Source organism: Mya arenaria, chromosome 4 (assembly GCF_026914265.1).
Source record: "Mya arenaria isolate MELC-2E11 chromosome 4, ASM2691426v1".
In the NCBI taxonomy this organism is placed as follows: Eukaryota; Metazoa; Mollusca; class Bivalvia; order Myida; family Myidae; genus Mya; species Mya arenaria.
The window spans coordinates 19,121,203-19,136,965 of record NC_069125.1 but is presented as its reverse complement, the minus strand read 5'-3'; the positions used below and the strand labels follow the sequence as shown (position 1 = coordinate 19,136,965).

Sequence of the window (15,763 nt, the reverse complement as noted above, 5' to 3'; positions counted from 1 at the left end):
TATGTACAGATTTGTTCATATCTTATGCAACTGCAGCCTTAGTTCAGTGTAGTACAGTTTTTCAACACAACTGTTTGAAAGTTTAAATAACTGCAGCAAGTAACATCCCTTTTAGGAATAAAATTAAATGTTAAACGGCAATAAAAAGGGTGCACATTAGTATAAGAAAGCTGATGACAAGCTCCGATACAAGAAATGTAAGTACATGTGTGCAATATTACACAAGAAAACAGCTACAAAATGATACATATATATGACAATATACAGTACAATGAGATTAAATCATGTTAAAGGGGCAGGTCAGACAGATTGGTAGGAAATGAAAAGGGTCAAGAAGCAGGCAAACATATTGGGTGGGGAAATAGAGGCAGACAACATAAAAAGGGGATGGGGTAAAAAGCAGCAGCCAATGTAAACACAAGCTGAAAGCTTGAGCATACAATGGGTGGGGAAAAGGAAGCATGCAACAGTGGGCAGGGAAAGGGAGCAGACAACATTTATAGAATTTGGTGTGGGGGAAAGCAGCAGACAATACACACACCTAGAGTGGCTATGTGGTGAAGCGTACAAAAGGCCTACTGTCCCGAAACTCAGAGTACTCTTGCTGTTTAGGAGAGAGAAACGGTGTTGGAGGTCCATGCCGTATGACCCCGGCCTAGAAAACATACACAGAACATTCTCAGTCTTACTGGTGTTAAATGTAATTATACTGAATTGCGCCAACTGCCCTCCCAATGAAAAACAGTTCCCTGTTTTCAATGTTTTATTTTCAAGGTACAAGTGCTAAGAGCAAATGTTATGCATGATTGTTTTGCGAGTTTCAGGATGATCTTTTTAATAATCTCAACACAAAACAATCACTAAGATAATTTCAGATTAGTCAAACAGATTATTCATCAATGTTATTTTTAACTACATGTACATTAATATTTCAAGCTTCTGCAATACATCAAATCCAGGAAATAAAGTCCATGAACAATTGTGCATTAAGTCAGTTTTGCTAAAGAATGAATTTATTAAGTATAATTTTGGTAACAAATTTGGGCAGAGCACACAAATATTATGTAAGAAACACCTCACAAATATATTCAGAACAGACTTGTTATAATTGTTATTTATTCACAAGAAGATTTTAATCTCTAAACTAAAAGAAAGAGACAATTTAGAACTATAGTCAGAAATTTCCTGCCAGGCGGCAGCTGTCCCTTGTATAAGACTGTACCATAACCAGTGACAACACATAAATTTAAAGTTGAAGCTAAACACAGCTACCGTATATGTCCTTATACATAGGCATGTCTTAACACACATACAACGGTAATTTTGAGGGTATTTTGCCCGATTCTAAATCTTGGTGCTTAATTCTCTGTTATCATTGCATCAGTACCTTGCCATTTCGTTTACAGTGCACCAACTAATCATTTAAGTATATAACCATCTGTCACTAGTAGTGTAAAACAGTAGGTTACACAAAGATTGTTCATAATAAATTTGCCCTTCATTTTAAATGCACCCAACAACATATTTAAAAGGACATGTACAGAAGGTTTTAGGTTTAAGTTAATAAGCAGATTTTGAGGTTTTTAAGCACATTGAAGACAGTTTTTGTTTACACGTAATATTTCAACTGTTGGCCTTAAATCCGTGGCGAATTGGTAGACGTTAACAAATATGACAGGAAACTATTTTGTCTCACCTAGAAAGTGTTACAACAGAACAATATTGATTATTATGAATACATTATTGCAACGAATAAAATTACTTTAACTGCATTTCTGTAATACAGATACTTAGATGACCAATGGTTTTGATACTGCTTGAATAATTCAGTTCAGTGATGAGATTACTTATGTTAACAATCAGAGAATTAAAATCGTTTTTTTGTACTGAATCATTGGTTATCTAAGCCAAAAATATTTATACTTTAAAAAACAACATTAATATTACTATTACTTCTTACTGTTGTTTTTTTAAATCATTCCTATATTATCTAAGTACAAACAATTATTTATATAAAGTTATTCTAAAATGGTTTTCACACTGCAAAGGAGAGATGTAAACACTCATTCTCTACTTCATACTACTGTTTGCAAATGGTATTAGCATTTCAAGGTTTTAAAGCGCTGAACATTGGTGTTGTTTACTCCACCCCAAATCTATGGGGCCACAAGTAATAGACGATAAATGTGACAAAACCATTAAATATGAACTGCAAGATTGCACTGAAACTGACATTTAAGACATTTGGGTTTACAGTAATATGATTGACAGCCATGAAAGTGCAGAACTGTGACTGACAACGTGACGCAGTTACTTCCAACGCAACCTCAACCCTGTCTGAAATGTTAATTGAGAGAAAGTGCTCTAGTTTGGGTGGTATAACATTACATGGTCATCATTGCAAAACTGCAATTGTAACCATGCTTAAGTATAATTGATTTACAAACACATTCAGCTAGGTTTATTTGCAAACAGTGGTATATCTTAAAGCTGCACTCTCACAGATTGAACATTTTGACACCTTTTTTATTATTTAATGTCTTGGAACAAGCCAGTTTATGCAAACATGCATGAAACCAGAGATATAAGACTGCTGACAAAAAATCAGATCGCAGATTTTCATATTTAAGTAAAATTGTTGTTATTATGTTTTATATAAAACATTAGTAACGCTCGTTGCCGCAAAACAGTAATTTTCGAACGGAAATATTTAACTCTGTGATCTGATCTTTTGTAGGCACTCTTATATCACTGGTCTGCAGATATTAACACAAAAATCAGCTCATTCCAAGACCAAAAAAAAGTCAAAACAGTAAATCTGTGAGAATGCAGGTTTAATGTCTTTAACATGGTCTTAATTATGGCCAATATTTAAGTTTTTGCATGACAATTATAGCAACAAAAACCAAGGCCATGACAATACCTATATATTGCTCTAGAAGAAAAAAGACACGGTATAATGGACAAACAAATTGTTGCAAAATCTGTTAGTACTAACTATTTGTCTTAAAATTTTGATTAAGAATTTGCTGTCATTATTTCAGTTTGAATTTATTACACAGCAAAAGTACTCCCAGTTCCAAAAGACTTCACACTTCAACATCCCACAAAATACACTTCTAGAAATTAAGGTATTTTTTAAGTTCGACAGACAAACACCTCTGTAATGTTTAAATAAATAAAGCAAGGCCGATAACTCTTGAATAATCTTGTACATATCCCACAAAATGATGAACAATCAGGTTTTATCAATTTTGGAGACTTAAACAAGAGTGAAATGATTAATTGAAACTCTTTAACAAAACAATGGAAAGACAACTTGTGACTAAAAAGAAAATCATATGTGCTTGGTGACATAAAGAACAGGTTATTTTACACCTTAATAATATCTATATCAGAAGTGAAAAAAAAAACAATTTGTTAAAAAAAAAATTGTTGTTTTTTTCTGGACAGAAAATGACATTGAAGGTTTTTCTTGATCTACAATACTAATTTTGGAACATTTTGATAGCAATTTCAAGAAATTTGTGCCAAATGGAAAATTTCATGCTTTCATGCAGAACTATAAAAGGAACACCAGTCATGAACAATAACAAATTTCACCTTCAAGAAATACTATGAAACCACCCTAAAAATATCAAAACACAGGGCCATACAAATTACCTGTAATTCATACTTATTGTAGATTTAAGTAGATGTATATTAGTAAAAAGGTGTCGGTGTTATTTGATTTTCAGTCATAATGACAGCTTAGAAAACTCATTTGCAGATTTTTGCATTTATGATCAAAGGCTTAGATATTGCATTGAGTGTTAATGATTATTGACTTTAACTTCATTAAGCAACAAATCAACCAATATTTCAGTCCTTATATTTTCTAAAAGCCACTGCCAACAAAATTCATACACATAAATAGGAAATTTTTTCTCCGTAAAGGGCATATATGTACATAAATGAATACTAACATTCGTTTAATTGCTAAAATGCACAACTCTTAGCGAATTCATGTTAAATTTACTTTCTGCCTTTTTCAGTTGTTCTAATAATCAATTTTGCTTTTTCTTAAAAAACCCAACATATTTCAAAATAAAATTCACATCTGCAAACAAGATTCTTACAACAAAGGTTAGTATCTTATAACTTAAGACCCTCTTATGAAGCATTCAAGGGTGTTACTGGTTTCAACAAAGCTGACAAGTTAATCTCCATATGGATTAAAAACAAATATAATGTTAAACTTTAGACAGTAAGCATTAATAACAAATATCGATTAACAGCCGTAGAGTCACACAGATCTAATAGTACAAAACGAAGACAACTTAGGATGATATAAGAAAACGTGAACTTACACTGCGATTAGCTATCGCTCCACTTCCACGTATATTTCCTGCCGTTGTTGTAGCGGACTTGTATTTTCTAAGCGGCGCACTTCCGATACGGTTCCCTGACCCACCAGCGTATGGCTGGCCTGGTGAAAACATAGTCTTGTAAATAAATGATATATCGGAAAAGCGACTTAATCTCTATAGGCATCTGAATTCTAATAGAGCTATGGGTATAATTTGTATCATTCAATATACAATAGATGTACATGTATTTTTCCAATATATTCATTAATTTTCTTTTTGTTTTAGAACACTCTGATGAAAAAAGAGTACATTTATCTGTGATTGGTCACTGATTTCCCTCTGCATAATGCATGTGACCTCAGACAGACGACTCACATCAGGGCCAGAATTCAATATTGATCTTATCCTTATCCTTATACATGCCTCAGTGATTCCATTCAGCCTTTTGGTCAGCTTAATACACTGGCCAATCAAAACACTTAGTTTCTAATCTTAAAATGAAGTTCAATTTTAGTTGCTTATTGAATTTCTTAAACTATGTGTTTTCACAAACACATCAAACACATTACTCATATGTTCAGCTATCACACACATGTATTACCAGGTACAGGGTCCGGCCGTGTGGATTGTACACGTGACTGCCTGTTAACACTGCTGTTATCATTTCCGTAGGTAAAGGGGCGGGGCTGGCCAGTCTGCGGATGGGTCTCCTTCCCCGTTGACGTACCGTGAGGGTGCTTTTGGGCAACTAGGGATGGTGGGGTCTGCTTTTCTCTGGAAAAAAACATCCACATAGGAAAATACATTTCGTTGCTATTGGATAACTAGCAAATATGTTTGAGTATTCAGCAATCATTTTGAATTATTTTCTAAAAAAAAAATCAATGCTTTATTGTACAAACACTCTAGTCAGTTTGGAAAGCTCATATCAAGCTAATTTAAGATTATATTATATTATTATGTTTTTGTTCTAATATGCAGACCACATTCCCTGCAGGAAACAATAAATTTTACCAATTTGCTAAAAAACTGGCAGTGATCGACGCCTAGAAATCATTAGTAAGAAGCACATCTTCTTTTTAACATTTTCCCATCTTTTAGCATCCATAAAAAGCTTTGATTGTCAGAAATACCTTCTAAGGTAGACAGGTTCAGGTTTAGGTTCGTTCAAGTTTACGTTCATCTCTGTGAGCATCTCCTGACCGCCTGGAGTAGGGGCCGTCTCATAAACTGCAAAGATAACAAAACTTTTATAGGGACTTTTTCAAAACTATTTATTGCCATGTATAAAATTATAATTTCTATTCAAAATGAGATGCTAAAATAGAATTCAAACATCACTTTCATTTCTGCACAAGATATTTAGGTTATCCCTTCTGCACGCTGTGGAAAATTAAAAATCTCGGAGGAGCTTTTCTTTGGACCACAAGCAAGCCTAGTCTAGTCTGGTTTAGCTGCAACACCTCCAAACCCCCTCTTGTAATTTTAATGTCATAACATGAATTGATTTTGCCTTGTCAATTGTGTGTCATTTTACAATGAAAACCAACAAATCCTTGATCCCAAAGTTTCACTCCCTTTATCACCAGGGCCCAACATCTTAAGTCCCTTTTAACAGGATCAAGCTCAGCACCCTATTTTTGTTGGGTATTGTTTTTGAATTGTGTAATACTCTACGTTACGCTTGAGAACTTTTGAGTAATTGGGGCAAGTAATTATAAAGGAACTGTTCTTACTTTGCACCTCCTCAGTAGGTGTCCCCTTTCCGCTGTCTTCATACGCGTTTTTGGTGAATCTGTGGGCGGCCGTCATCCATGCTATTGCCTGAAACATTAAATAATGCCAAGAATCAATTTCAATTTGTTTTAGTTATGAATTGAAGCTGTTAAGTTTACATACACAAATATTTAAGTATAAAATCCTCTAAATGAAAAAGAAAAAATCCCATGATAAATTCAGTTGCAGAAAAATACAAATATCCTCCATATATAATGAATATATAATTTCATCCATGGGTAGTCTTAAGAAATACATGAGTTTTTCCACTCACCTGTCCATTTGGTTTACACAGTATGGTGGTACACTCAGGGCCGGTTCCCCATTTGTGTTGTTCCCGCCACACAAAATCCTTTGGGGGCTGATGCTCAACAGGATCCTGGGAGCCAGACCAAACTGTCATTGTGGATTCAGCTGGGAATTTCGTCCTTGGTGGAAAACGGTAAACGGCAACAGGATGGCCGCCAACATTTTGTTGGATCATGAAGCCACCAAATTCAACTTCCTAAAGCAGTCAGAAAAAATCATTTATGGATTTATATGACTTACAAAACTGTAAAATGGACCACACCTGTTGAAGTAAATGGGTGGAGCAAGTTCTTTTGTGGGGATTTATTCCAAGACTTAAAGAAGTTTGTCTGGTGAGATTGCCACCTCCCCCCACCTATTGAATAAGACCTGGCCTTAGTCAGCTTTGTTGGAAGGTTGGAAGACCCACATGATAATTTAGGGGTTGCATGTATTTTATTTATTTTTTTATTATTTTTTTTTTGGGGGGGGGGAGGGTCAAATAGACATGCTTTGTATTGAAATATTAATGCTTGTGTTAAATATTCCCTTTTTTTGTCAATGAAAAGTAACACAATTTTGGATTTGAAAAGGATATTTTTTCATTCTATATTGATACAACTTTATTGGCAACTTTAAAACCTGAAAGCCGATAGATTTAAACAAGGCACACTGGGAGTTTAGCAGAATGTAAAGTACAAACATTGATCAATTGATTAAAACTTTTTCTAATTTAATACAAAGTGCTTAGCAAACAGTTTTTGTTCACAAATTTTTTCCAATTGTTATAAACATTAAACTACTAGCTGTTTCAGTTTGATATGCGTAATAAAGTTTATACTTGGAAGCAAAACTTGGCATTATTTTAAAAAATCATCCAACAGGGATCACACGTTTTCGGGAGACATCTAAACAAAGCACTTAAACACTCAAATCAAACAATATTCAAATTATTTTTACCGAAATAAATGCCCCATTCTTTTCAAGTTAACATTGCATTTATAATATCAAATTTCTAAAATTATTTTAAGTGTGTTTATAACACCTAATCATAATCACCCCTTAGACCTTTGAAATGATATAATATATTTTCCATTGTTTTAAAAAACTTCCAAAATAATGAAAGTCAGTACCTTTGGAGCTAATAACCTAATTATCAGATCAGATTTCAGCTATGATTTATTGCATTGTATTAAAACTTAATTGTATAAAATACATGAATTGAAAATAAAAAGTTATTTCAGCTATCCTTGTAAGACAATAAAATTAATGACTGTAAAACAGTTTACATGGAAAGCATCATTAATATTTCACATTGCAACGAATATAATAAAAACATTTAGATATCAAAGTGTGACGAACCTGTTTGCCATCGTTGAAGAGGCGGACAAACTTCCCTTCCTGGTTCACCTCCAGGATTTTCACTTCCCCGGTCGCACTACCAACAAAACCCATACTTGTTATTCAGTCACTTTTTCCTCCCCGTCGAGGGCATATACGTACATAAACAAATGCTAAAACACACTTTCTTCTTATTCAAATTTATCTTTTTCAGTCAAAGCATCCAACTTCTAGGAATATTCTATTTTCCTTAACTTTTTCACACAACAAACAAATCATAGGATTGATAAATTCGACTTTGTAATTAATATAACTTTCAGGCCTCTGTTTAAGCTTTATTATCCAACTGTTTTCCCCACTTTATTGACTATTTATAATAGCTAGTCCTCAAGTACCGATTCTTCTGGTATAAATCTCCCTTAATCCACAGTAACAAAAATATTGACCATTTGAAAATCAACAAAACTTGAACTAACAGAAATAACAATCAATTTCTCCAGACGAATTTCAGGACAATTTGTAAGGTAAGGTATTTAGTCCAAAATATACATAGATATGCTTAATGATCAATCTTTAACAGTCTAGTAATCTCAAAAAGGCTGTTCAAACGAATTCCTTATCTAGATGCAAATTTAGTATTAACAAACTATCAAATACTCCTTATGTTTGGTAAATAAACATAAAACCTTAAATCACAAAAAATACTCAATCAAACATACAGTTCAATATTTTATATATGCCAACTATATTGATTTGCTTATATCTGATTTTTTTTAAAACTCTTTTATCAAATTAATAAAAAAAAATAGCTCATATTCTATAATAAATCAAGTATCCAAAATCCCGTCTTTCAGAATGACATTTCACTTTCAATTTCAAAAACAAAATAAAAAAAAAAAAAATGTTTTCAATGTATCAGAGGTATTAAATTACAACTCAAATCTGTAAGCGGTTTGTTTAATATCACATTAGGTTTAATTCCATATACATAATCCCGATTATCTATAAACCATTGCAATCCTGAAACTAGACAATAGTATCTAGGGACTATTCATTGGCAATTGATCGACAGCGTAAGGCCAAGTTAGTAATCTATAAACGCTGGTAGTCAAACCAAAATCAAAAAGGTCCTAAGGTAACTTATTTGACATTCGAAAGGTTTAAAACTGTGAGTAGGTTTTTTTGGTCAGGAATCAAATAAATGATTATAATCTAGGTGTTTGTCATGTTAAAACGAGTATAACAAAAACATCATAACATTCCAACTTGTCGGACTTTACGGTATCATGACATGAATTCACATGAATTCCGTTCTTAAAAATAATGTGTATGATGTGATTTGATCATCTATATGCATATAAATAAGTGACAATTATTTTCTATCATAAATCATCATAAGTTATATAAATATCAGTAATTTGAATTTTAAAACATGCTGTTTAAATAAGCTATTGATAAATATTGGCAAAGGGATATATCTTGTTTAAAATTATATCAGTCTTTATAATAATGTGTGTTCAGCAATGACACAAGTAGCAATTAAGTTCTATGATTTATCAAAGGTCTGAAACATTTATAAACATAATTACCAAATATTGTCAGACATTGATTTTATTGTAAACTTATAAAAACTGTTAAGGAACATTTTTGTTGAGAATTATATAAATATGAACCTGTGATACCACTGATGTATAGTTATAAAGAAAAAACTCTGACACATCTAGTTGAAGACAATGACATGAACAATAGGCCGATGATACTGATGAGGATGATGGTGATGATGATGATGATAAAGATTATGATGATGATGATGATGATGATGATGATGATGATGATGATGATGATGATGATGACGACAAAAATTATAACGATGATGATGATGACGACGACGACGACGACGACGACGACGACGATGATGGTGGTGATGATGATGATGATGATGATGATGATGATGATGATGATGATAATGATCAATGATGACAATGATGATGACAATGATTTCAGTGATGATAATGGTCATGACAGTAATGATAACAATGATGATAACAAGGAAAGCTTTGATGACATAAAGAAGGATCTGTTTTAAAACAATGAGGAGAACAGTAGGATTCTCTTGGAACAACCCAAACAGGGGAACTATAAAGCATTACACACCTCATCCAATACTCTACCAATTCACTGTAAATCAGGACAGGTACTTATTATATTACTCTAAAGTGTGATATTAAAGGTAATGTAATCAATCACGTTCATAAATTTATCATTTTCCACTTCATGAAAATGTCATGATGTTGATCAGCAATTTCTGTAAAAGCCTAAACCAACAATATGATTTTTTATCTGCATTGAATGTCTCAATGAATTCTTCTGAAATATAATTAATGTAATGAAATGAAGTTTGTTTTTAAATTATACACTGCAAATTGCCAACAATAAAGAAACAAAATAATGAGAGTTAATTTTGTTACAAGCTGTAATATAACCAATCAATGATCAACAGTACACACTTATAAATTAGAATGTGCTACTTCACGCTTTTAATTATATAACACTCAACAACTCCTCACCTGGATGTCGATGTTGTGTAGTCATGGAACACTGAGCTATGCGGTCTCTCCGATGATCGGGCCCGGGCAGGGGCATCTACTCGCTCTGATGTACGGCTCTGTGGGCGCTCGGGTTCGGGGCTTGGAGGGGCCTGGTGCTGCTGTACTTCTGTCTCTGATCTGTTGGGAGATATACAATATTGTTTTGTCTTCATATTTAAGTACAGTGGAACCCCATTGACTCAAACTAGCTTGGCTCGTTTTCCTTGTTGGCTCGAACTGGATGTAAAGGACCGATTTCTTTATACTGAAGGTAAGCATTCCCGCTTGGCTCGAATTCCCCAAGAATTGAAGTATTTTTTGCCGTTCCCTAGGAGTTTGAGACAACAGGGTTCGACTATATGTATGAGTGTAAGTGAGGCATTTTGATATGCATGCTGCTTGTTCTGGATTTGGAGAAGCTAAGTGTCTGATAGTCCAAGCTTTTTAGACAATCCTATCCATATAATGCTCCTAGGAAGTCTTAAAATGAATCCATAGCCAAAATCAACAGCATCTTTGCTGAAATTAAGCCATGCTTGTGTCTAAAAATATTGGAATGTATCACTTTCTGAACCTTATATTGTGTTAAACCAATCCTTTTTTATTTTCTAAAATAATGAGTTTTAATAACTTTAAACAGCAATCATTAAATCGAGGTTTTCAAAAGTTCAAATATATATCAAAATCAACCATTTTTTCATATTATAATGGCAGTAGCTTTTCAAAGGGCAGCTACCCATGACTCTGTATTATCTAACCACAATAACATTGAAGGGCATTATAACTGAATTATCGAAGTCACGACTAAATGTTAGGCTGCAAGCAATTTTGTTAATACCTCTCTATAATACCTATGTAGGAGTAAAGTTGATCAGACAAAGATATGGGCAATTAAAAATAAGAGGACCTTTTCTATGCTGGTAAAATAAGCTATTCTTGAAGGTAAATGTTAATCTGACTCAGAAAAATGGTCAAATTTCTTAAATATATCAAAAAGATAGGAAACCATAGGGACATTTTTAGTAAAGCGGTTCCAAGAAATGTACAATCATGATGTCATGTAATTATGCCCCCACACCATACATGTAGATTGCAGCCCCTAAACCCCTTCCAAATCAGTACCAGGCTGACATTTAATGTTTTTATTCACACCCTTCAAAAAATAAAAGGTAGAGTAAGTGTGGACTGCCAAACTGGAAACTACCCAAACATGGTATGAAGGATTAATTCAGATAAGCAGATAACAAATCAATGAAAGAAAGATTTTTATAACTAGCATTGTTAAAGTAAGGGACAGAACTCATGTATGTCAAATTCATTACATTGGAGGGTTACGTATCATGAGCTTCAAAATATTTAAGCATTTTGTATTAACTTAAAATAATTAACTTTTCTACTAAATAAAAAATTGGTTTAAGCTAACCTTTCAGTAGCATTAAATGTCCTTGAACTACCAGGTCGTTCTCGTGAGGCGCTTGGAGGGCGTTCCCGGGTCCCACTTGGCGGGCGCTCAATGGGGGAACTCTTCGGGCGCATCTGTGTGTACAAGGTCTCCCGGGTAAGGTCCCTAAACATCTCATCAAAGTAGTCCTTACCCTGACCCAAGTTAGTCGGGACTACTTGCACTTGGCTGCCAGGCCGCACTGGAGAAATATAATGGGAGGTAAATGATCAAAATTTTCTGATTAGTTGTCTACAACTCTTTAACAAACATTTTTTTTTAAATGAAAGGCATGATGTATGATTGAAATGCAATGTGGCTTATTGATTTCACATACATTGTTAAATTATTTCAATCTCAAATCTTACATAAATCAGAAAGCACACCATGAAAATGTTTAAAAGAAACAAATCTTGAGGTATACTGTATATGGCCTCTTTTATGTGCAATGTCTGTGTCGATTGTCTTGTCGAGAACCCTGCGTGTTAAAAAAAGAATGATTTTTCCCCATTCAAGAACTTTTTTAAATATACTAAATTCAAGTAAACAAACATGAAATAATCAGTTTCTGCTGCATCCTTAACACACCCTGCTTTGTAAATCAATAAAATGGTCCATTGAACATATGGCTCAAATATAGCAATACAAAACTTTCGGCAATTTTATCACAACTGTCATTGTGTACAATAGGATATGTTTCTTCCATTTTTAAAATAACAGGTGCACAAAATGGCAGATGTAGAAATACATTTAATGGGAATAAATTGCATTTTTTGGAGTTAAGGGTTAGCGTTAAGATATTCAATGTTCATGTCACAAAATCGTAAAATAGACTCACGTAAAGACCCCCAGTGTGTCTGAAACCGCCTGCTGATTTATAACTTAACATTTATTTATTTAGAGTCTAAATTATTCTTATAAATTGTTCTTATATATATGGCCCATTTTATGATATGTTCATTTATATTAATGAATAAGGAAATAAATGACCGGTTGCATCAGCCCTTTTAGAATGCTTCTTGTTAACTTTAAAGTGTTGACAATAAGATAACTGTTCAAAAGTATGTTCCTCTGACCTATCCAATATAAATTTAAACATTTGAATGTCAACAATCTTTGCTGAAATGTTGAAAAATTCAGTCTGAATTAAAAAATAGTGTTTATAAATTATGTTACACAAAACACCCTGACTGCAGACCCACAGTGCCCGATTTAAATCATGCTGCCAGTGCAATAATTTTGTATTATTTTTTATCATTTTACTTACAATATTATTTTTATGTTTTAACAAATCATTGTTTTTGATTTTATTGCATTAAAACAGCTAATGGGCCTTTAACAATATTCAAGCAAAAAAAATAAAATAAAAAAATCATTTTTTAAAGCCAAGATATACTATATTCTTATTCCATAAAATGTTTTTTACTATTGAAAAGATACATTTTTAACACATTATTTTCAGTTGCGGACACAAGAGACTACTGAAAAACATTGTGCCTTAGCTAGTTGTCCATGTCCATTTCTATATTTAGTTTTCCATACTTCTAATTTATTTCACTCCTGACATAATTATGAGACAATTATTTTTTCCCTCAAATCCTTTCTGTATGCAAATTCAAACATATATCACTACGTTTCTTAAAGGCCTCAATGTGGATAATCCTCAGAAAACCAAGGGATTTTTGCACAACCCTAAGAGGAATTTTAATTGATCACCATTAATCAAGCAATTTTTTCATATCTTTTAGAAGCATTTCATTTAAACTAGCATTACTTTTCGAAAAACCTAAAAGGCACTGCATTGGGTATATATATGTTGTAATAAAATGCATTGTATCCAACACCAGAGGATGTTGTATGTATGATAAAAGCACTGCAACTATGAATTCAAAAACACTCTTAAAATATTTTAATATTAGGCAGATGGACTTGCTGCATTGCGTAACTGACAATTAAGGTGTTGGAAATTTCAGTGTTTCTGGTAGTAGGACTTGTGCTTAGAAGGCTTGTTCAAATTTTGTATCATTCATAAACAAAGCTGGTGACAAATGCCATTATAAAATTTCAATTGCAGGAATCAGTGTTTCAAATAAATGTTTTAAAGCAGTACCTGGTGCGGATTTTGCCCGAGATATTGGTCCGATGGCGCGTGGTGATGTACGCGGTGGCGACTCAATCTGCAGCCGGTTGACACTCGGTGTAGCCTCGTACGTGTACCGTGTTGAGCCCATATAGTCTGTGGAGCCTGGTGTATAGAGAATTGCTGGTTGATTAAAGTTTCTTGCACGTAAGTTCTTCACTTCTTTAAGATTGCATTTGTGCTTGATGATGAAGACAAACAAGTCACATACACAAATAATAGTGGTATGTAACCATTACTTTCATGCAAATTTCACAAAAAACTGTTTTTATGGAAAGCGAAAATTACAATCAATGTGTTTTCGTGACGCTTTTTTGTTTTACAAAATTATTATTTTATCATTATATCATTGTATTACAATGTACCTACTATGAATTTTTCCAATTATCATGGGCATTTTCTTGCTGTGTGTGAAGCACGCTAGAGACCAACAGATGTGACAGTGTTAAATGTGAGGAGCTACAAGAAATCTGTGTGCGACGGATCAAAACGGTACCTTTTGGGTGGACATCTTCAACACTTAAGTTATTCTTTTAATATACAAGATTTTATAGCAATTTTAAATGTGAAAAGTGAAATGGCAGCCAAATCTTCAAATAAAAATGCAGAGCCTTTCAGATTATTGATCATAGTGGCCAATATAGTGAGAACAATAAATGCATTTTCTCTAAAAGCATATTCAGTTAACTGATAGACTATTTCAATCTCATTAATTAATCATAATCTAAGTAATAGGATCCCTCAAACAATCAATTGAACATTAAAATTTTGTACAGCAGTGTAGGCAGGTTAAATGGTCTGAAGTGAAAGTCTCACTGACTTCTTTTCAAGAGACATTCGGTTACACCAATTTAATTTGTTAAACAGATCTTTGGCCCAGAAAATTGGAGCCAGCGAGCGTTTAAAATGGGGCCAGTGAAAGCAAAAGCATGTTTTTTCCTACATAATTTAATACTTGGAATGATGACCCTGAACAATTATAACCTTATTCACCCTTGTAAGTGTAAGTTGAGGTTATCAATGTGACATATTCATTTCATGTACCAGTGTCTCAGCCTTCTAAAAATGGCACAGACATAATATAACATGCTTTTGCGTTGCTCTTATGCAAAACAGCTTCATTATAAGGAAACACTGTTAGGATTTTTTTTTTTCAATTTTGGGGTGAAAAATTGCAGCCGTCATATTAAATTTGCATATCTTTCAATAATAAGTGTGGTTATTCCATAGAAAGAAACATCCATTAGGTGCCTTATAATCATGAAAACACAAGGATGATGAAAACAGAAAGCAATTGAACACAATAATTAACTTTATCATTGTCTTTGATAACGGACAAGCTTAAAATGAAAATGGAGATATTCTTCAAAAATCGTTAAAAATAAAAACCGTAATAAACTTTACTTACTTTGATCAGGTGGAAATGGTACATGTGTGAACAGCGGCTCGGTGTTGGGTATTGTCTCCTGTTGCGTGTAGACACCATCTGAAGTTCCCATGTACACCTCGTTTCCACCCTGGGTCATATACTCCCCACCCCCTTGGGTACTGTATGACCCACCCATTTGGGAAGTGTACATCCCTCCTGCTTGAGAAGAGTATGCCCCTCCTGCTTGTGTGACGTATTCCCCCATCCCTGAAGAAGGGTATAATGGCTGGGTGTCCACGGGGGCTTGGCTGACGTGCGTTACCGAGGAAACAGCAGGAAGGGAGAGAGGAACGGAGGCAGCGTATGTCGGGGCTTGTGTCTCACCAATGGATACTGGTAACGGCAGCTGTAGTCTGTAAATAGAATGAAAGTGAAAGTTAAAATACCAAGTGTTATGTTATAATATTAAGT

General features: G+C 33.7%; 1 protein-coding gene across 9 annotated transcripts in view; it reads right to left on the bottom strand.

Moving 5' to 3' along the window:
• LOC128231279 (uncharacterized) overlaps positions 1-15,763 on the bottom strand; it is a 46,726-nt gene that overhangs the window by 3,907 nt on the left and 27,056 nt on the right. For 7 of the 9 annotated variants that reach the window (XM_052943895.1, XM_052943894.1, XM_052943893.1 and 4 more), the window contains 10 exons: positions 15,332-15,705; positions 13,894-14,028; positions 11,766-11,985; positions 10,322-10,480; positions 7,776-7,851; positions 6,400-6,630; positions 6,086-6,173; positions 5,483-5,579; positions 4,951-5,123; positions 4,350-4,468 (listed from right to left, as the gene is read on the bottom strand). In XM_052943895.1, coding sequence (XP_052799855.1) covers positions 4,350-4,468; positions 4,951-5,123; positions 5,483-5,579; positions 6,086-6,173; positions 6,400-6,630; positions 7,776-7,851; positions 10,322-10,480; positions 11,766-11,985; positions 13,894-14,028; positions 15,332-15,705 — 1,672 coding nt within the window. Of the gene's footprint in view, positions 1-541; positions 656-1,613; positions 1,697-4,349; positions 4,469-4,950; positions 5,124-5,482; positions 5,580-6,085; positions 6,174-6,399; positions 6,631-7,775; positions 7,852-10,321; positions 10,481-11,765; positions 11,986-13,893; positions 14,029-15,331; positions 15,706-15,763 lie in introns of all 9 variants that reach the window. The other 2 variants (XM_052943898.1, XM_052943896.1) reach the window with 2 other exon arrangements.